Source organism: Pelophylax lessonae, assembly GCF_965119305.1.
Source record: "Pelophylax lessonae genome assembly, chromosome: 3".
Taxonomy (NCBI): Eukaryota; Metazoa; Chordata; class Amphibia; order Anura; family Ranidae; genus Pelophylax; species Pelophylax lessonae.
Window position 1 is genome coordinate 450,012,783 of NC_138770.1, and position 23,730 is coordinate 450,036,512.

At 42.2% G+C, this 23,730-nt stretch overlaps 1 protein-coding gene across 2 annotated transcripts in view; it reads right to left on the reverse strand.

Annotated features, from left to right (window-relative positions):
• The window catches only part of RSPH3 (radial spoke head 3), a 138,922-nt gene that overhangs the window by 27,970 nt on the left and 87,222 nt on the right, over positions 1-23,730 (reverse strand). For both annotated transcript variants that reach the window (XM_082252061.1, XM_082252062.1), the window contains exon 9: positions 4,982-5,081. In XM_082252061.1, the coding sequence (XP_082108187.1) occupies positions 5,002-5,081 (80 nt within the window). In that variant the 3' untranslated portion in view covers positions 4,982-5,001. The remainder of the gene's footprint in view (positions 1-4,981; positions 5,082-23,730) is intronic.

The window sequence follows — 23,730 nt, forward strand, 5'->3', positions numbered from 1 at the left end:
TGTGTCCAGTGAGGTAGCCACCTCACAGGCTGCATCCCTGCTGCAAACAGGGATGGGTCATTCTTAGTGTCAGGGCGAACACATAGCTGAACGCTCAATGGCGGGCTGGGGATCCATCTGACCCTCTGCCCTGGAGAGCCAGGGCGGCCAGTCGGATTCCCAGCTCCGCAAAATCCACCTTCAGCCGAAGTTCCGACTAAACTAAGCTGACAAAATAAACAGCTAGTAAAGCAAAGAAAAAACTGACATTCTTGCAAATAAAAATCATAAGAAAAGATTAGAAGGCTGAGACTGTAGCCCCAGCACAGGGAAGCCTATCTACTCCTAACGCTAGGCAGAAGACAAACTGAGTTGGGATGGCTTACTGCAGGGGGGTATTGACCAGTGGGACAGCCCCCATGGGTGTGTCTATGTTAAATGCTTTTGTTTTTAACAAGTCTTATGCCTAGCTACTCCTGTGGAGAGGAAGTCAATACCCATTAGTGAAGACTGTATGAGTGGGCGGCGACTGTCGGAGGACGTAAGAGAAATTATACACTCTAGATATTGTAGCAATTACTTCCGACCAGTAGCGAAATAATTTGGGACATCTCCACAGCATATGTATAAGCGTACCCTGCTCTCTGTCACATTTCGGACACAGAGAGTTAGACCTGCGGCCCTAGCGAAACAATTGTACCGGTGTTCTATATGCTCTATGAAATAGGAAAAGGTGTGAGACCTTATGTGAGGCTGATACCGATACCAACGGAATCGAGGAAAGGCATAGCTCCCAGGTCTCTCCATCAATGGGGCCAAGATCCCCCTCCCACCCCGCTCGAGCCGGCACGGTAGAGGGATCTTGTAAAGAACCTAGTAGGATATCGTATACATTGGAAATCATGCCCTTTTCTTCTGAAGCCTGGAAAACGTCCCCAGTAAGTCGATGTGTAGCAAGTTGTAATGTGGAAATTTTTGCCTGGGCCGATACTGCATGCCTCAACTGTAGATACCTAAAAAAGTATTGTCTGAGAATGTCAAATTCCCTCTGTAGATCCTGGAAAGACTTCAACACATGAGCTCTAAATAATTGCGACATGAAATAGACGCCAAAGGCTTCCCAGATCTCTGCACCCTCCAATTGAAACAGTTCCCTGAAGTTTTGGTTGTGCCAGATTGGGGTCCTTGAAAGGAAACCCTTGATCTGTAGCATCCCCTTGACACAGCACCAAACCATCCTAAGCAGGGAGATCGTCGGCAGGCCCGCCGGCATATGCGAAAACTCTGCCTCCAGATGGACCAGTACCGGGTGAGGGGAGCCTGACGGGACCAAAAGGGTTCCAATGGGATCCAGGAGGTCCGGGAGCCCCCAGCCTCCCATGTGTTGAATCTGTGAGGCCAGGAAATACTCCCTAGGGCTAGACACTGCAAGCCCACCACAATCCTTTCCCAACTGCAGGGTAGAGAGTTTAATCCTAGCTACTTTTTTACACCATATTAGATCACGGTACTGGGAGTCTATCCTACGGAACCATCTCCTGGGTATCCACACAGGAGAATTATGGAGGACATACAGGAGTTGGGGCGCCCAGACCATTTTAATTAAGTTGACACGGCCAGCCACAGATAATGGAAGTTTACACCAGCTCGTGCATTTGGAGCGAAACCTTTGCAACAGAGGTACCAAGTTCATCTCAAGGTATTGAGTAGGGTCAGGAGAAACACGGATCCCCAGATATTTAAACGAGTCCACCACCCTTACCGATGAAGCACAGTCAGGGAGAGGTGCGGGTAGAGGATCTAAGAGCAGCAGGACCGACTTGTCCCAGTTTATGGAAAATCCCGAAAGAGATCCAAAGTAATCTATAGGAGACATCACTGCCTGCAGAGATTCCTGGGTATCACCTAGGTAGAGCAGGGTATCATCTGCGTATAGCGAGATGATGTCCATGTGCGGGCCCCGTATGAAGCCCACTATCCCAGGCAAGGCACGAATCTGTGCCGCTAGAGGCTCCAGTGCCATGGCAAACAGCAGCGGAGATAGCGGACAGCCCTGTCTGGTGCCCGTATGAAGACAGAAGGATTCAGACAGTTCCCCATTGACTCTCAATCTAGCCATCGGAGCGGCATAAAGCACCCTTACCCACGAAAGGAAGGTCTCTCCCACACCAAAGCATCTAAGCACCGCCCACAGGTAAACCCATTCGACACTGTCAAATGCCTTAACGGCATCTAGTGAGAAGACAGCTCGATTACCCGGATTATCAACTGGAATTTGAAGGTTCACAAATAGGCGCCTGAGATTAAGTGCCGTTGATCTAGCAGGAAAAAAGCCCGATTGATCTCTATGTATAACTTTATGTATAACTTGAGAAAGCCTGGAGGCTAGGATTTTGGCCAAAATTTTTACATCCGCCGTGAGTAGGGAGATGGATCTGTATGAATCAGCCTTCATCGGATCCTTGTCAGGTTTTAATAGGAGGGCGACAATTGCCTCAGACATAGAAGCAAGTAAGCTCCCAGTCTGAAACGCCGTATTATAAACTCGGAGCAGAACGGGCACCAACTGTTCAGCATATCGCCCATAAACCTCCGAGGGGATACCATCCGCCCCAGGAGATTAAGGCTAGGATCACTTTAAATCTAGTAGGATATATAATACAGACTCTTAAGTAAAATCCAAAGGCTAAATTCTACCATGCAACTCCAGTAAAGCAAAAAAAAGAAGTTCTACTAAAGGCTGGTATACCCAATAGCTTTCCTCCTGAACTCCTTAAGCCTGGAACACACTGCTAATTTATTTTTCGTTCAACCTAGCAGGCTGAACGAAAAAAACTGACAGATCACCAACACAAACGATGTTAGTGGAGCGATTTTCCTTGCTATGCCACTGCATTTCTGACAGGGGACTTTCCCCCCTGCCAGAACACACTGCTCGGACGCTCGTTTTCCAGCATGTCCCTTCGGCAAAAGGCAGTCATTAGACCAGCTTCTGTTGGACCGGCAGCTGTACACACTGGCTAAATACCTGCTGAACTTAGCTCATTTTCCACCTGTGTGTACCCAGCATTAGGATGGTGTCCAAAACTGGGTCTAATATTGTTATCCACTGAAGGACCGGGCTTATTTCTGATACTTGTTTTTTACAAGTTATATTCAGTATTTTTAGCTAGAAAATTACTTAGAACCCCCAAACATTATATATATATATATATATATATATATATATATGCAGTATATATATTTTTAGCAGAGATCCTAGAGAATAAAATGGAGATTGTTGCAAGCGTGGGAGCGTCCATGCGTGGGAGTGACATCACCACAGCCCAGCCATTCAAGAAGCTGAAGATAAGAAACTCTGAAGTAACACCGGGGGAAGATGAAAGGGCCGGGGAAGCCGTGACAGCTCTCTGCTGGGGGGCTCAGTTTGCAGGTAAGTCTGTCATAATGTGCTAGTATACGGTGCATACTAGAACATTATGACCTAAACCTGCAAGGAGACCAGCTTTTTTCTTTTTAAGGCTGGACTTTACCCCGCTTTAGGGACAGAACTGGACAGCAATTGCCATTTGTAGTCTGAGGATTTGTGTGAGATATAGTATATTGCATTTTAGCTATATTTTACAATGACTGTAGGTATCATGTGACTGAGTAGAAAAACCTTATGAATGCCTTTTCCAGACTTCTGCATGGGAAAAATATGGCAACACTATAATCTATTATACATAGCACATACTGTATACCAGTGGCGGCTGGTGCTCAAAATTTTTTGGGGGGGGCGCAAACAGAAAAATGTAATAGGCATTGCTTTGCGGCAAAAAACGCCGTAAAAATTGCGTGACTTTGAGGTCACAAAAGTGTGAAAGGGGCCTTCAGTAATCAAGGTATAGTGTGCCGCCTTCAATGCAGAGTGACCAGCGTGCCCCCTTTCAATGCAGAGAGACCAGCGTGCCCCCTACAATGCAGAGTGATCAGCGTGCCCCCTTTCAATGCAGACAGTGCAGTGTGCCCCCTTTCAATGCAGAGTGACCAGCATGCCCCCTTTCAATGCAGACAGACCAGCGTGCCCCTTTTCAATGTAGACAGACCAGCTTGCCCCTATTCAATGCAGACAGACTAGCGTGCCCCCATTCAATGCAGAGAGAGATCAGTGTGCCCCCTTCAATGCAGAGAGAGATCAGTGTGCCCCCTTCAATGCAGAGAGAGATCAGTGTGCCCCCTTCAATGCAGAGAGAGATCAGTGTGCCCCCTTAAATGCAGAGAGAGATCAGTGTGCCCCCTTTCAATGCAGAGATCATCGTGCCCCCCCCCCCCGAGACCAGTGCACTTACCTGCAGCGGAAGCGGCTTCTCCTCAGTCCCCCGGCATCTCCTCGAGTCCTCCCGCCTCCTCCTCGGCCAATGGCATGGGGTTTGTCTTTCGGCCAATCAGGAAGCGGGTCTAGGACTCACTTCCTGATTGGCCAGGAGGAGGATCCGTGTGACAATAGCGAATTTTCAATTCGATATTGTCACACAATGGGTGGGCTCGGGGCGCACTGCTCTGCGCCCCGGGTCCACCCTTTGCTGAAGCCTATTAGAGCCTCTGGCTCTAATCAGGTGATAAAAATAAAAATAAAAAACCCATTGAGCTCCATGCGTCCGGCGCCCGGCATTCAGATTAGGGGGCCGGACGCATGGACGCACCGTCCGCCACTGCTATACACTACTTTACTTACATTAATGTCTAATTCAAAATCAATAGCATTAAAACATATATTAGTACACATAACCCTACATTATATCCTCACTGACTGCAAATGATAAATAAATCAATCAATAAATACATTAATTTTTCTCTGTCCTAGTACTTAGGGGGCCCTTAAACAGCAGTATGGCCATACAGACATATAGCAGCTTCAGAAAAAAAGCACAGTGGTGTCCTGAAGCCAGCAAAGCACTACCAAAATGAAAATGAGAAAATGGGACAAAAAAAAAAACAAAACATTATTACATACCCCTACCTTCTAGTTTTCACCTTCTCTTATGCTTCTGTTGTAGATTCTTGTAACTCCAACCTTTTGAAATCATCATTTCTCTTTCCTATGACGTCTCTTATTAACACTGGAGGAAATTAAAAACTATCAGTGTATTGCTCTTATGTTCTCTCATTATGAGGCAATTGTAGTTGTTACAAACAAATGCAGTAAAACACTTATTTATAGAAAGTTTGCAAAACTATTTGTCCTGTAAAACCGCATGTACATTTGTTCTGGGCAAAAGCAAAAGTTACCAGGGTATTTTCTCTATAGGTCAATTGTTTTTTATTCACATAGAAAGGTGTAGCCAATTGGCATGGGACACATACGATAGTGGCAATCACTACCAGGGCTGGCCCAAGACATTGTGCTGCCTGCGTCCTAGAATGAAATGCTGCCCCCCCAAAAAAAATAAATAAATAACACCCACCAAAAGGCCCCTACATCCATTATTTTATATAAATATAACATTTTGAAAATATTATATTCACTGTTATCTTCTTCCATAACTCACCACCGGATCGGTCCATCAAACACCCACTGTCTGTCTTCAGTCATTCCTGTGCCTGCCACCGCCCTAGAAAATCCAGTCTGCCCTGTGTACGATGGATTGCAATGACGTCATTGCGCACACCATGATCACGTGAGGGATGTTCCCACACTCACACTCACCAGTTTGCACTACAGGCAGCAGTATTAGATGGGGAAATGCCGCCCTTAATGCACCGCAAACTAATGACACAGAAAACTGCTGGAAAAAAACCTTGGGCGTCACTTTGCTGCCCCTTTCAAAGTTCCGCCTGGGTCCACTGGACCCAGCCGGACCCATGGTAGAGCCGACCCTGATCACTACAGTGATTTTCCACATCCAAAGGAATCAGCCAGTAAACGAATAGGCATACATCTATTGGTCCATGGTAGCCCAATGTTACTATGCAAACATCTGCATTCCTGGAATTTGGCTTTAAGTTATAGTTAAAGTCTTGTGGGCTAAGTCACAATTTGCTTTCTTAATGACTCAAGCCATATATATTTCCTGACAAAGTCCCTGGCTTTTTCTATACCTAGTTTAAAGTCTTTCTGCTAAAGAAATGTATTTTCATTCTACCTATTGCATTTTCACAACATAAAATATTATAAAATAAGCCTAAAAGCCAACAGGGAGAAAGTGATAACAATAGGTTTGCAGACCTGGAAACTTCACTGGAGGGATCTTAACATGGGAGTACTTTGCTACTTATCTTTTTTTACTAGTTTTCCTGCTGTCATGAGGAGGTACGCATGCTCCTGTCACAAAGCCTTTTCTATAGTAATTGTGTATGTAGAACCATATACTAATGAAGAGAAACTGAAGGTAGAGGCATTGTCTACAATACTCATGAAAGGGTGTGTGGGTCCCTAGGTTCCTATCCAGTGGAGAAGTGTGTGGTGCCCTTGGTTGCCAGTAGGGTTTATTTACAAAGAAGGATATAGATACATTATAGTTACAAATAAGGAAATGGGGTGCAACAATGGGAAGGGAGAGGGAGGGGGGGGGGGGGGCATCTGCTATCACACACACTCCTCACTGACTCTTTCACACACACCAAGGCCTCTCGTCCATTCTTGCCCCACCCTCAAAATGGGTCCCAGCAAATCATGTCCTGGATCCTTAGTGGAAGATATCCTGAACCAAAAGGACACAAAAGTTTATTCCTCTCCCAGGCTCAACTTTGAGTTTTCTTTTGAGCAGATGATCACAAAGGATGTCCATCAAATCCATCACCCTTCAGGCCCCATGCTGGCCAGTAGTAGGAGGCAGTTGAATAGCCTCAGGAGTCCTACTGGTCAGATGATAACAATCTAGTACTGTTTACTGCAGACCCGCTGTAAAAATTGTCATCTGCCTTAATGTCCTTTCAAAGCCGTATTGCCAAAGCCATATTGTCCTCACGTCCCAGCTGCATTATTATCATTTTCTTTTTCCAATATTACAGCTACCATGCACAGCTTCACCAGATTCTGCACTCTCCAGTTTTAGTAAATCAACCCTGTGTTGTTTTTAGTGTAAGCGCTGTTTTTGTTTATTACTATTCTTCATGGAGAAATACACTTACCAGCAACTTTATTAGGAACACCTGTTCAATTGCTTGGTAACACAAATTGCTAATCAGCTAATCACATGGCAGCAACTCAATGCATTTAGGCATCTATACATGGTGAAGATGACTTGCTGAAGTTCAAACCGAGCATCATAATGGGGAAGAAAGAGGATTTAGGGGACATTGAACATGACATGGTTGTTGGTGAAAGATGGGCTGGTCTGAGTAGTTAAAAAAACTGCTGATCTACTGGGATTTTCACACTCTCTAGGTCAGAAAAATAGAAAATATCCAGTGAGTGGCAGTTGTGTGGACGAAACTACAAATCAAACCTTGAAGCAGATGGGCTACAGCAGCAGAAGACCATATCGGGTGCCAATCCTCTCATGTAAGAACAAGAAAATGAGGCTACTATTCACACAGAATCACCAAAATTGGCCAATAGAAGATTTGAAAAACGTTGCCTGGTCTGATAAGTCTTGATTTCAGCTGTGACATTCAGATGGTAGGGTCAGAATTTAGTGTAAACAACATGAAAGCATGGATCCATCCTGCCTTGTATCAATGGTTCAGGCGGTGGTGGTGGTGTAATGGAGTGGGGCATATCTTCTTGGCACACTTTGGGCCCCTTAGTACCAACTGAGCATTGTTTAAATGCCACAGCCTATCTGGGTATTGTCCATCCCTTTATGACTACAGTGTACCCATCTTCTGTTGGCTACTTCCAGCAGGATAATGCACCATGTCACAAAGCTCAAATCATCTCAAACTGGTTCCTTGAACATGACAATGAGTTCACTGTACTCCAATGGTCTCCACAGTCACCAGATCTAAATCCAATAGAGCACCTTTGGGATGTGGTGAAACGGGAGATTTGCATAATAGAGGTACAGCTGACAAATCTGCAGCAAGTGCGTGATGCTATCATGTCAATATGTACCAAAATCCCTGAGGAATCTTTCCAACACTTGTTGAATCTATGCCACAAAGAAATAAGTTCTGAAGACAAAAGGGGTCCAACGCGGCAGAAGCAAGGTGTACCTAATAAAGTGTCCGGTGAGTGTTTGTATGTTTTGCAGAGATTTAATTTAAGCCCTGCTTGCACCAAAAAATTCCTGTGTTAATGGCAGTTCTGTGATTGCACTAAGCAGTTAGGCTGCTCAGGTGGGCAGAGGTTAAGCCAGGATCAGCATTCTCCTGGGCTCTGTCCTCTTCCCTGTGCTGCTAACAAAATGAGAGAGGGCTCTGCTTAGAGCCCTGAACCTTGGCCTGTATGAGGAGAGGCACAGCAGGAAGATGTAACCATTAGCATTTTTTTTTTATTTATTTTTTTTATTTTGGGTTTTTGGTGCCTCAGACCAGATAATTGGGACTTTATGGGCAAGAGTAAAAGAGGAGTGGTATTATTTAAAACAATTTATTGAATAATTACAGTATAATACAACGTTGGTAGTGAATGGGTGAAGGCCCATTGTGTCAGAAGTGCAAAAGTATTGAAAAGGTAAGTGACAGGTGAAAAATGGGTGACTTTTAACAGGACATTTGGCTCTGTTGTTCCATATGCATTGGAACTTGATTCAGAGGAAAAGTCCAAAGGATTGTCCTAAGCGTTTCGGCCGTATAGGGCCTTTTTCAAGGATGTGTCACCATTTATCTTTTTTGTCCGTTCCATGCATGGGTGCCTTTCCCAGGTTTCTAGGTTGCATCAGGAACTTGTGCTGCTTTTGTAGGTTTAGACAGGTGGTGTTTGGCCGTGCTGGTAAAGTCCAACTCGGTTCCCTCAAGGTTCTGGACCTTGGTAAATTTAGTAGTCCGGTATTCGAGGGAAAAACTGCAGCAGCATACCTCCAGGTGTTTCCTCTCCATCCGAGGAAGAGGAATTTAGTAGTCCGGTATTCGAGGGAAAAACTGCAGCAGCATACCTCCAGGTGTTTCTTCTCTATCCGAGGAAGAGGAAACCCCTGGAGGTATGCTGCTGCAGTTTTTCCCTCGAATACCGGACTACTAAATTCACAAAGGTCCAGAACCTTGAGGGGAACTGAGTTGGACTTTACCAGCACAGCCAAACACCACCTGTCTAAACCTACAAAAGCAGCACAAGTTCCTGATGCAACCTAGAAACCTGGGAAAGGCACCCATGCATGGAACGGACAAAAAAGATAAATGGTGACATGTCCTTGAAAAAGGCCCTATACGGCCGAAACACGTAGGACAATCCTTTGGACTTTTCCTCTGAATCAAGTTCCAATGCATATGGAACAACAGAGCCAAATGTCCTGTTAAAAGTCACCCATTTTTCATCTGTCACTTACCTTTCAATACTTTCGCACTTCGGACACAATGGGCCTTCACCCATTCACTACCAATGTTGTATTATACTGAAATTATTCAATAAATTGTTTTAAATAATACTACTCCCCTTTTACTCTTGCCCATAAAGTCCCAATTATCTGGTCTGAGGCACCAAAAACCCAAAATACAATTTCATAGGGACGGTAGCAAAACCAGACTATAGGGCTTCACTGAGATCAAAAACCCCCCTCTATAGATGTAACCATTAGCAACATTCTGAGCACCTTTGGGGAGATCCCCCAGGAATCAGGACTCCTCCACACTATGCACTTCTACTTTGGAAGGTGTGCATTGGGCACCCTACAGTTGTGCCTAAAATTTGACATAACCTGTCAGAAATCGTGAAATTTTGGCGCTGATATTGAAAATATGACTGATCATGCCAGAAAAAAAATATATGTCTTTTGTTTAGGGATAGTGATCATATGAAGCCATTTATTATCACATTGCCCTGGGTTTACATGCCCTGGAATTTTTGGCCTTGGTATAGACACAGGTAGGTGAAACACACAGGTAAAATGGTATTTAAAGGTTAGTTTCCCACATCTGTGGCTTTTAAAATTGCAATTAGTTTATGTGTATAAATAGTGAATGAGTATGTTAGCTCTCATGTGAATGCACTGAGCAGGCTAGATACTGAGTAATGGGGAGCAGAAAAGAACAGTCAAAAGACCTGCGTAACAAGGTAATGAAAGTTTATAAAGATGGAAAAGGATATAAAAAGATATCCAAAGCCTTGAATATGCCAGGCAGTACTGTTCAATCACCTATTAAGAAGTGGGAAATTCAGGTATCTCTTGATACCAAGCCAATGTCAGGTAGAGCAAGAAAGATTTCAGCCACAACTGTCAGAAGAATTGTTCATGATAGAAAGAAAAAATCAGAGGTAACCCCAGAGAAATACAAATAAAAAGAGGGTGTGGTTCTTTTTAAGGAGCACAATATGAGGATACCTGAACAAAAATGAGCTGTATGGTCGGTGAGGTGTATCAAGGTGTTGTCAGGCATATTGTAACCGGCTGTGGTATTGGCGCACTAAAGGCTTCTTTCTAGCAACTCGAACATGCAGCTCATTTTTGTTCTTCTGGTCAAAGAAATGGCCTAAGAAAGGTTTCCTTACATGATAGTATTATCACAATTATGTCCTGCATAAGTGTAAAAGGGGCTCTTAGTAACAATGACAGTTGGTGTGGTGGTCTAACAGGGGGAGCAATGTGCATAATCCCTTATATAAAAGTACAAATCAGCAAATGCGTAGCAAGAGGTTGTTGAAAAGAACAGTGCAGTGCAGACACCATGTAGTACTAAAGGGCCAAATGTAGTTCTACTCCAAATTGGCCAACCAAAAAAGTAATTGTGGAACCCCCTTCATATGTCAGCAAGGTCAGGATTAAGGGTTTAAAACAAGCGACCGAGATGGAATAGGGGGGGTCTTGAGCCAGTGACTCTGGTCTGCTTGGAAGAAGCAAAGGTTTGTCCACCACAAGTTTCAGTATTTCTGTGTATCATGTTCTTCTGGGCCAATTTTGTACGATGGGAATCACTGGAACCCATTACCTTCTCTAACTTGCGCAGCAGTTGAGGTAAGATCGTCATCGGTGGAAAGGCATAAACCAGCAAAAACTGTCAAAGGAATTACCAAGGATCAGAAGCATTTGAAGATCCAATGATTGGATTTGCTTGTTGCACATTGCAAGTTAGCTAGACTAAAGCACTTGGCAAAGAAAACTGCATTGAAAGAGGCTACCATCAAACCCAGAACCCTTATGTACAAGCAATCTGAGGAGTGCCATTTTGACTTGAGGGGCTTTGTGTGGGACTCTAGGGATGCAACATTTCTGGCTTTGGATGTTTTCAAGATTAGACTGTTTATTATCCAAAGGTTTGAAGAAACTGAATTGTTGCTTGGACATTGACAGACAGGGTTGTGGCTGAGAAGTCCTTCAGTAGGAGTCATCCAGGTAATCTGTGATATGAATGCCTTGGGTTTACAGGAGAGCCAGAAGCAGGAGAAGAAATTTTGTGAACACTTGGAGTGCAGAGGAGAATCCAAGTGGTGGTGTCACATATTTGAAGTATTGATCTCTCATAGCAAAATGCAGAAAGTGTTGATGTGGGAGGAAATGGGGATTTGTAGGTAGGTATCTTGTATGTCTACTGATGCCAGAAATTCCCACTTGAGAATTAATGACAGATATAATTGATTCTATACAGATATTTGGTACACAATGAAATCTGTTTAAAGATTTTAAATCCAGTTATCCAGTGACTTCCTTGATGAATTTATGAAGGCAATCACAATCAAAAGGTTGTGGATAAGAAACCATGCGTAGAAGATGGTTTTTACAAGCAGGTTCCGCAGACCAAGCTTCTGAACACAAAATCCTGCACTCATGCACAGGGATAAGGGGCATTTCATTTTAAGAGCAGGGTACTTAAAGCCAGGTTCCTGGTTTCTGCTCATTTGTCTTGTACAGTTATCAATAGACTGGCAAACAGACATTGCTGCAATAGCTGGCTGCAGGGCAGGACCTGCAAGAGCAAAGAAGTTCCTTAAGAATGCTTTCAATGCCTTACAACAGAATCCTTAAAAGAGGAAACATCCTCAATAGGAACTGAAAGGTGTTTGCTGATAACTGAAATGGCAGGATCTAATACTTTAATAGTCCATTCTTCTTTGGTTCCTTAAGAAGGAAGAGTTAATACCCCTTTAGGAGTGGGCCGGTAAAAGAAAACTGGTCTAGCACTTGCAATTGTGTACATCTCCATCCCTAAAATTTTGTAAAGACAAGAGAACGGTCGCCCAGGCGGGACTTTATATGAGGTTGCCACAATAGTCATGAAGAGTCAAAAAGTAAAATTTATTAGTAGAGTATAAGCATACAATCGATATAAATGTATAGTCATAAGCATAGTTACAAAACATGTACAGCATGTAGGAAACAATTGACAAAATAACAACATAGCAGCAAATTGCGCATGATGACAGCATTGCAGCATCCGTGTAGCATAGTATTGGGTATATCTGTATTGAAAACTCTACGCGTTTCGTGGGTCTAATATGCCCACTCATCAGGAGTATATAAGTAGATCTGTCTAAAAGTAAATGATAAAAAATAGAATATCAATATTTGCTGTGCGTTTATATTGGCCAACAACTGTGAAGTTTCAACAAATGTATGACCCAAGTGGGGAAACAACACTTACATTGGGCCAAATCAGATTGAGAAATGCTGCCATGAGGTGGGGTGCCAACGTCTGATCCGGGAGCTGAAGAGACAAGAGTACCCACAAGAAAATGGGGAGCTGGGCAAGGAAACATAAGTGATGGAAAATGTGATATGACACTGGCTGAAAATGCAAGAAATAATATATCAAAGTATTAGAATATGGGCTGTATCACATAGTGAAACATGAAAGTATTCAATGTACAAGGTATGTTCCAGCAGAGACAGTGTCAACATTAGAGAAGAAAAAAAAAAAAAAAAACACGAAAGAAAGCACCGAAGAAAAACGCAGATCCCCAGAAAGAGTGCTGATCACAGTGTAACCAATGGCCAGGAATAGTGATGAGAAAGCTGTGATGAATAAAATAGAGTGAGGAAGATGAGCTCATATGGTTTCATAACACTGGTTGAGTAACCATAAATAGTGAAGCATAGTATCTCAGGATATTGAAAGTACAAAAAAGTATCAATATAGTAAATAAAGATGATACAAATAAAAATATATAGTAAAATTGAGACAGGTGTAGGAACCATAGAGTAATGAGCTCACAGGGTGGTGCCTGTCCTTAGAACAGGCACCACCCTGTGAGCTCATTACTCTATGGTTCCTACACCTGTCTCAATTTTACTATATATTTTTATTTGTATCATCTTTATTTACTATATTGATACTTTTTTGTACTTTCAATATCCTGAGATACTATGCTTCACTATTTATGGTTACTCAACCAGTGTTATGAAACCATATGAGCTCATCTTCCTCACTCTATTTTATTCATCACAGCTTTCTCATCACTATTCCTGGCCATTGGTTACACTGTGATCAGCACTCTTTCTGGGGATCTGCGTTTTTCTTTGGTGCTTTCTTTCGTGTTTTTTTTTTTTTTTTTTTTTTTCTTCTCTAATGTTGACACTGTCTCTGCTGGAACATACCTTGTACATTGAATACTTTCATGTTTCACTATGTGATACAGCCCATATTCTAATACTTTGATATATTATTTCTTGCATTTTCAGCCAGTGTCATATCACATTTTCCATCACTTATGTTTCCTTGCCCGGCTCCCCATTTTCTTGTGGGTACTCTTGTCTCTTCAGCTCCCGGATCAGATGTTGGCACCCCACCTCATGGCAGCATTTCTCAATCTGATTTGGCCCAATGTAAGTGTTGTTTCCCCACTTGGGTCATACATTTGTTGAAACTTCACAGTTGTTGGCCAATATAAACGCACAGCAAATATTGATATTTTATTTTTTATCATTTACTTTTAGACAGATCTACTTATATACTCCTGATGAGTGGGCATATTAGACCCACGAAACGCGTAGAGTTTTCAATACGGATATACCCAATACTATGCTACACGGATGCTGCAATGCTGTCATCATGCGCAATTTGCTGCTATGTTGTTATTTTGTCAATTGTTTCCTACATGCTGTACATGTTTTGTAACTATGCTTATGACTATACATTTATATCGATTGTATGCTTATACTCTACTAATAAATTTTACTTTTTGACTCTTCATGACTATTGTGGCAACCTCATATAAAGTCCCGCCTGGGCGACCGTTCTCTTGTCTTTAGGAGTGGGCCAGTCCTCATAAAGTGCAAAATTCATTTGTGCGTGTGTGGGGAAAGTCTTTCTTGAATTAGCCTGTTTTTTTGTGTAACAAATGCCACATAAACAGTAGTCAAGAGCATGCTAGCCACTCAAAACAGTGAGTCTCTAGAGATGTTGACAGATAAACCACTGCAGCTCTAGTCTGCAAGGATTTACCAGATATTCTGGTCCAACCTGAAAAGCTGAGTCCTGTGCTACCTGGAACACAGATACGGAGTCACTGCTGACTGCAGGGCCATTACAGAAAGAACATCTGTATTAACTGGGAAAACATGAACTAGTTAGCTGACAAAAGGGACTTTCAGGATTTCACATACCCAGCATGAATCTACCAGTGCTCCTTGGATGACTGGAGAGACTTCCAGGAATAAACATAGCCAGCATGAATCTACCAGTAGCTCTTGATAGTAGAAAAATCTTCTAATTCAAAAGAAGGAGACAACCATTCTCTGGAGGACAGCAAGCATAATTAGTGAGGTGGGAGGGCTTATAGCTTTTAAGGGGGTGGACTTTAGGCTCTATGTGCCTGGTGTCCATTTGTCTTGTAGGAGAAATTATATTTATTTATATATTTATAGACATTATGTTGTTGCAGTAGGCCAGTAACTCTTGTATTCAGAACTTTTTTGAGTTGTCATGGAAGCATTGTTTACGTACAGTATATATTGTGTGGCTGAAGACAAGGCTGCTAAGGTCACAATAATGACTTTGTTTTTTGTGATAAACATTTAGGTGTCCTGGATCCCAGTTAATCCTCTGAATATCACAACTGGTGCTAGGACGATAAAAGGACCAGTACCTCTTTTTTGTTGTTTTTTTTGTTTTTGGATTTAGGATGGAAGCAATGCTAAAACAATTGGTGGTGGTTAATGTTGCATAGCAGCCACAACTTCAGAGCAGTGCCTGGCCAATGTGACACCCCAGCAAAATCTGGAGGTGCAACAAAGAAAAACGAAAGTCAAGGTATCTGCTAAGGCAGCACCGATACCAATGTTGACTGAAGCAGTAAAATTTATGTTGCAAAACAAGAAGTGAATGGCAGCCACTCTCAATCTCAAGCAATTACTAGGGAAAGACATTTTCTGTAGAAGTTAACTGCTACAGATGATGGTGGGGCAGAGAGTGGGGTGGTTTATTGCTCCCTTTTTGTCATGGGACCCTCAAAAGGCAATTCTGGAGACACTAGGGTCTATAACCACATGAAGTTGGAAATTTAAACTTGCCTAGTGGTAACTACAGCGGTTGAAGCACAAGTGCACTGTTGGAGCTACAGAATGAATTAGCTATCTCAGAAATCGCTGGTGCATTAATTATTACAGTTGGTAACTAAATGGTTGCAAACAGCATATTTAACTAGCTCTCAGATGGTTGAGGGAGTTTTGATGGACTGGCATCTTTAGTCCGTGGCTGTCAACCTGACTCAAAGGGTTTGCCATGGGGATCCGAAAATCACTGATAAGCTGGTTGAGATGGTTAAAAGGTTCAAGGTAATCGAAGAGCTACTCAATCCCAAGTCTAAAGAGTCCTATGTCTCAAGCTGAGGAAAAGATTCTTCCCTCTAGAAAAGCAACCACAAAACTCCAGAATCACCATGAAGCAATACAGTTAAACATTGACTTTTCACCAGTCCTCCTGTGCCCCAAAGAGTCTTTCGCTAGGGGGATCTGCTTGCATATTTCCAGTGGATTACTAGTGAACCTCTTTACTGCTACAGACACTGGCATCTGAGCCTGTTCCGAGACCATGACAAGTCATCATCAATGGGGTGTCCCAGGAACTGGGGGCAGATGGAACAATAGCCCCACTTTGCTTTCAACGGGGACCTATTATATTAGGTCTTTAAGATTTGAACAATTACAGGTACCACAACCATACAGAAGGATGGTGCTTAACATAGCCCATAATAATATTCTGGGGATACACCTAGGGGCTGAGAAAACAGAGACATGGATTAATGACTGGTTTTACTGATTCAGTTTAAAAAATATTGCAGATCCTATTCAACATGCCAGTTAACAAACTTTGGCACACTTCTGTAATTCATTGGTGCCCCTACCTGTTATTTCAAATGCTTACACAGACAAGTTTTCCCAAGAAGATATTCACTGACAAGAATGTTTATTTCAAGGGTTATGACAAACATGTGCAGGTAGTTGCAAATTAAGAAATTGCCATCCACAGACCAACAGCTTGGTCGAACAATTCAATTAGACCTTGAAATCTATGTTGAAACAGGTGGCACAAAGAAACTGAAAGAACTGGGACTGCCTTTTGCCAGCATTGATGTTTGCTATACAGGAGATTCCCCAATTATCCACGGAGTTCTCCTCTTTTGAACTGGTCTATGAGCAGAGACTCAAGGGCTTGCCTGACCTGGTAAAAAAGATCCAGGAGAATGTGTTCACCCCCCCCCCACACAAAATTATTTTGCAGTTTTTCCTCCAGTTACAGGAAAGGATTGAAAAGGTGATGCTGTTGGTTAAGGAACACCTGCAATATACCCAAGAGGCACAATGCCGAGTTTTTAAATGCTCAGTGAAAGTAAAACACTTCCAGGTAGTGAACCAAGTGGCAGTACTTATCCCCACTAGAAAGAGTATATTTCTGGCTTGATGAAGGGCCCTTTTGAAATCACAGAAAAAGTTGAAGTAGTGATCTATAAAATTTTCCAACTCTGTAAAAAAAAAACCTTTCCACACTTACCTGGCCTCACTGATGTCAGACAGCATCAAATCATCACTAAACTGGGCTCCAGGGTTTGTGTTAGATCTATTGCATCGCTGAAAGAAGGTGATCTCTGGTGAAGTGAGAACAAAGTTGGCACTGGGATTCAGATGATTTGCAGAATGATTTGTGATCCCTCATAGCATTGAGTAAAGTGCAAGAAAGGGGTTGAAAACGGCGCTACCTTTGTGCAATAAATAATAAGGTGCAATCACTTGCAATCAAATAAATAATCAGCCAAGCGCTCACTCCGAAGGGGAAGACTGGCGTGCTGCTCTCCTCAGGCAGGGAACTCCAAACGGATGCATAAAAGAAAGGAAAAGGAGGCGCATACACCTAGTGCATTACCCGTGGTACTGTTTAAAATGACCGCTAACGCGTTTCGGGAGTCAAGCTCCCTTCCAGCTCTGAGGAAGGGAGCTTGACTCCCGAAACGCGTTAGCGGTCGCAATTTCCAGGACATGGTCCAACACATGGGTGACGGGAATTTGCAGTACGATTTTCATTCTTCATGTTTGTGAGTATGCATTCAGCATTTTAATAAATCATTTTAAACAGTACCACGGGTAATGCACTAGGTGTTTGCGCCTCCTTTTCCTTACCTGCAATCAAATGATAAATAAGGGGGTGTGTCCCATAAAACCATAAAAGAGGTAAAATGAATATATACTGTATATTGGGTGGATTCAAATAAAATGGATTAAATCTCCTGATGTGTGGTAGATACAACCCAAAAAGTGCTGGAGTGCAATAAATAAATTTATGACATAGACAAGTGTGTTTATTGTGATAAAAATATATAAATAAATCAATACAGTGCAGAAGTAAAATAAATCACGTGTTGGGTAATAATCCTGGCACTATTACTATTTGAAAGTGTAACGTGCCAATACAAAACAAATTGGTGATAAGAGTGGTGAGTGAACCAGGGAAAAATCCCTTAAGGTAGGTGGCAGCTGCAATCACCTGTGTAACCACTAGGTGTCGCGCTGTGTATACAACCTGCCGTGTATAGACCAATGTATATCTCCGAGGGTCCCCCTCCACGGTCAACAAGGCACCAGTTGGCGTGTTTTCATGTGGAAAAAGAAAGAGGGGAGCCCCATGAGGTATTGATCACAAATAGTAAGAGAAAAACGTAGCATCCACTCACTGTGAGAGCTGCCTCGGATCAGTAGCAATCGCCAGGAAGCTTCCGCGTTCCACGGCGGTGGAGTCTCGAAACCGGAAGTGATGCTATGACGCAATGGACCCGCCCTACGCGTTTCGTCAGAGGACGTCTGCTGGAGGGGAGTCACCACGGCGCACTCCCGGTTTTCTTATAGCCGGCCCTTGTCATGGCAACAGATCGGCTGCCTTCAGCCATCTTGATGCTCCGTGTTGTTGCCAAGTAGAGGCCATTTTGCTACTCATTGTCTTACTATAAATGAGTATAAAGGGCGGCTTGTTTACATCATTTTCGAAGCAGCTTTCACCGGACTACTACGAGGGCCATATCATAAAAAGAATTGTTTGTAAAATGCAAAAAATGTTTTCTTTAAAAATGTGGAATACAACCTTTAATGGAAAAAATTAAAAAAATTAAAAAAATGAAAATAGGAACATATGTGAATAAAAAATCTATTTGTATTTAAAAAAGCATCATATTTCAAAGGCTTAAAAAACTTTTAAAAAATCGTGAATTACATATTTAATCAGTGTGTGGAGAATTTTTGTAAACATTAGGTACAATATATTGAAATTAATGGTTCTTTGCTGGGACTGAGCGATATGTGAGTCATCCGTCTACCACATGGGGGAAGAGAGGAAGGAATTTATGTGTATTTGTGTTTTCTTGGAGACTCAAGTAAGCGGCTATATATGAAAAGGAGAAGCCGGGGCGAGAAAAAAGGGGAAAAATAAAAGGATCAAAAAAATGAAAAAAAATGGTCCGATGTTGGATGAGAAGGCTGAAAAATATAAGTTGCCTAATTGGAAAAATGCCACCTCCAATTGAGGTGGGTGTAATGGGTGAAGAGAGGGGTAATTGTGGAGATGCCAGATTGGCTGGAAAAAAAGAGATATCCAAAGGAGGAAGGTTATATAAAAATTATGTATAAAAAATTATATATAATAAAATTATATATAATAAAAATAGGGATAAAAAATAGGATAAAAAATAAGATAAAAACAGAGGAATTGGAACGAATATGGGCATAAGGAGTGTCCAACACTTCTCTTACGAGATAACAGGGAGGTAAATGGGTGGGATAAACTCTGAAAATAGTAAAATATGAAAGTGGTGAGAGGACTATATACCTAGGAGAGCTGTCTGATGCGGTAATCTTTCTGAAATTCGGTAAAAGACAGGGCGTAAAATCACATACACATAAGATGCATAAAAGCCATATAAAAGGCATGAAGGACGATATATGGGAATTGTACAGGCTATATAGTGAGGACTTATTAATAATCAAGGTAAAAAACTGTAAAAAATTGTGCAAAAATATTATAAAAAACCAATCATGTTAAAATCCTTAAAAAAGAGGATACATATAAAATGTATATAAAAGGATTTTGTATAAAAAATGTATATTTAGACATCGGTGATAAAACAGTTCAAGTCTATATCGGCATTTAGCCCATCAGGTCTCAAAGATCGCATCCGGAAGATCCACTTCGTTTCGTTTTTCGAAATCATTCTCCTCTTATTGCCTCCTCTCCAGTCCCCTTTTATTTTATCAATACCATAGAATATTAGGCCGAGGGGTCCTGGGAGTGCATTTCCTTGAAGTGTCTTTTATGTTTTTGACATGTTCCCTGATTCTCACGTATAGGGGGCGGGTGGTTCTCCCTATACAGTAAAACCTTGGATTGCGAGCATAATTCGTTCCGGAAACATGCTTGTAATCCAAAGCACTCTTATATCAAAGCGAATTTCCCCATAAGAAATAATGGAAACTCCGATGATTCGTTCCACAACCATTTATTCATAAATCCTTCAATTTATAGTCCATATAAAAAGATTATAGCATTGCGATAGGTTGTGTAACCATACAATGTCCATCCACAAATAGCCGCTTCCACAAGGGGATTGGAAGCAAAATCCAGCAGGAGCTACAGGGTAGCAATATGGTTCCCATTTAATGAAGGTACAACATTTAGCAACTCACATGGTTGATGAATAAAACAGGCACATCTAAGTATGCAGGCATCCAGGGTAAAGCTGTCCACATAGACTATCTTCTGCACCGCCGGCTGCCAGTCTGTAATCCTGACCGGGAAGACCACCCTGCAGTAAAGCGATCTGAAAGCAAGGGGCAGCATGGAAAGGATGACGTAGATGACGGTGCGGAGGATGATCTATGTAGACAGCTTTACCACTGATGCCGGCATCCTTAGATGTGCCTGTTCCAATCATCAACCATGTGAATTGCTAAATGTTGTACCTTCATTAAATTTAACCATATTGCTACACTTAGAGGTGCCCCTCTTCTCTTTTATACTCAGCTGTGACTTGAGGCTACTTGTATATCAAGTCAAAATTTATTTGAAAATTTTGCTTGTCTTGCAAAGCGCTCTTAAACCAAGTTACTCTCAAACCAAGGTTTTACTGTATACTGCAGGTGACACGGACATTCAATGACGTATGTCACGTGTGTACTAGTGCACGTGATGGTGTCTTTTATTTTATACTCCACCCCTGTAGTATGGGATTTGAAAGTTTTGATTTTTTTGGGTTGCTTTCTATTGGTTCTACACGGTAAGCATTTTTGACACCTAAAAAAACCATTGATGCTTGTGGGGAGAGAGATGGTTTTGGGTGGGTTCACCACATTATGTACCACCTTATCTTTAAGTGTAGGTGCCCGCCTATACACAAAGGATGGTTTGCTTGGGAGAATTCTCTTCAAAGTTCTGTCTGCTGTCAAAATGGGCCAATGCTTCTTGATAATGTTTTCAAGTTGCTTATGTTGTCTGTTAAAACCCGTTATAAAGGCAAATTCATGCTTATTCTCATTTACCTTACTTTTGTTTTCCTTAATTAAGTCCTCTCTTCTAGTATTTCTTACTAGTTGTTTCAAATGTACTAGATCTTTCTTTTTGTAGCCTTTTTCAACGAATCTCTGTATTAAAATGTCCGCTTGGGTTTCAAAATCTTGTATATTGCTACAGTTCCTCCTAATCCTTAGGAGCTGTCCCTTAGGGATGTTGCCCAACCATTTCGGGTGGTGGCAGCCCCTAGTCGGAATATATCCGTTTTTGTCCGTTTTTTTAAAAAAGGTCTTGCTGGCTAATTTTCCTCCTTCTTTGTACAGCTCTAAGTCCAGATAAGAGACTTTTTCTCGATTCCAATTTCCTGTGAAGGTAATCCCGTAGGCATTGCTGCTTATCTCATCGAAGAAGGTTTGTAAGGTGTCCATATCGCCTCTCCATACCAAGATGATGTCATCTATATATCTGTGATAATAAATTAGATGAGGGCGTTCCACGCTAAATATTTGCTCTTCCTCCCATTTCTGCATGAATATATTAGCGACGCTGGGGGCATACTTAGCCCCCATAGCGACTCCTTTGATCTGCGCGTAGTGTCGTCCCTTGTACCAAAAGTGATTGGAGTTCATAGCCATTTTTAACCCTTCTAGAATAAAGTGCATCTGTGCATGTTTCAGATCTGTATATTTATAAAGTGCCCATTCAACGCTATCCAAACCGTCCTTTTGTGCTATATTTGTGTATAGCGAATTAACGTCTATAGTGACTAGGATGTCTTCCTCCTCAATTTCTAGATCCTGGATATCTGACAGTAATTGCTTGCTGTCCCTTAGATAGGACTTTCCTTTGGGAACAATTGGTTGTAAGTATTTGTCCAAATATTCTCCCAACCTGGAGTGGACGGAATTTATGCCGCTCACTATGGGGCGGCCCGGGGGTTTTTCCTCATTTTTATGAATCTTGGGCAAATAATAAATTATTGGCGTTCTGGCTCCTTCTATGTCCAAATATTTTGCCTCCTTTTTGTTTAACCACTTAAGCCCCGGAGGATTTTCCTGCTAAAAGACCAGGGGGTATTTTGCGATTCGGCACTGCGTGACTTTAACGGACAATTGCGCGGTCGTGTGATGCTGTACCTAAACGAATTTGACGTCCTTTTTTTCCCACAAACAGAGCTTTCTTTTGGTGGTATTTAATCACCTGTGCGATTTTTTGATCACGCGCTATAAACAAAAAAAGAGCGACAATTTTGCAAAAATAACAATATTTTTCACATTTTTTTATATGAAATTCCCCAAAAAAAAAATGTAAAAATCAAAATTTTTTAACATTTTTGGCCAATTTGTTTTATCCTACCTATGTTTGGTAAAAAAAATTGCAAAAAGCGTATTTTGATTGGTTTGCGCAAAAGTTATCGCGTTTACTAACAAAGGGAAAGATTTTTGTCATTTTTGTTGTTTTTTTTTTAACGCGTAATGGCGGCGATCTGCGATTTTTTTTGCGGTACTGCGACATTGCGGCGGACAGATCGGACCCTTGACTGACATTTTTGACACTTTTGGGGTTACCAGTGACATTACTACAGTAATCAGTGCTATACATATGCACTGTTACTGTAAAAATACACTGGCAGTGAAGGGGTTAACTTTATTTGGGAGGGAGGGGCTGTGTGTATCCCTAGGGGCGTGATTCTTACTGTGATTGGCTGTGGCTCTAGCTGTAAGGACACTGATCAACGGATCTACATACTAGATCCGTGTAATCAGTGTCTTTACAGCGAGGAGAATGACAGGCAGCTTGTTTACACAAGCTGCCTGACATTCTCCCTCTTCCCCCGACGATCGCCGAGTGGCCGGCGGACATCGGGTCCGCTGGTCACACGCGCGGGGGGGTGCGTGACCGCGCGGGAGCGGGAGCGCGCCTCCGCGGGCGCGCGCTCGCTCCCCAGACCCTCCCAGGCTAGTGACGTTAATTAACGTCACTCTGCCTGGCAGGGGCTGACCGCCGCAGTAAATCTACTTGCGGCGGTTGGCAAGCAGTTAAGATGCCCAAATCCTTTCCTTTTTCGATGTATGTTTTCAGGGCTTTGGTGTATTTACTTTTTGGGTCTCCATGCAATTTTTGGTAGGTGTCTTCTGCACTGAGAAGATGTTCCAGCTCTTCCTCATAGTCTTTTTGATTTAAAATGACCAGACCTCCTCCCTTGTCCGCTGGTCTAATAACTATCCCTTTCTTCTTTTCCAGTCTTTTGATAGTTTCCCATATATCCTTTTCCTTTTTGTTTTTAATCTTTAGGCCTCTTATCTCTTCTTCAACCATCCTTTTGAAGACCTCTAGGTTTTCATTTTGTGGATTCTTCAGGTTGAAGACAGACTTGTTCCTAAGTGCAGTGTGCTTATATTCTGTATTCGGTATGGAAGTCCCTTTATCTTTCTTGATCTCAAAAAAATTTTTGATGTTAATTTTCCGTATATATTTCTGCAAGTCTATATACGCTTCGAATTTGTCCAGGTTTTTGTCTGGTGCGTATTTTAGGCCTAAATCTAAAAGTTCCAATTCCTCTTTATTAAAAACCACATTACTCAAATTAAAAATTCCTTTCCCTAGAACTCTCTTCTTCTTTTTCTTAGACCCCCCGCGTTTTCCCCTTGGTTTCCGTTTCTTGTGTCGTAAAATCTGAGGGGTTCCTCTCTCCTGTTCAAACTGGATCCTCCTGGTCTTGGAGTGTCCCCGTATTCCCCTTGTTGGGGT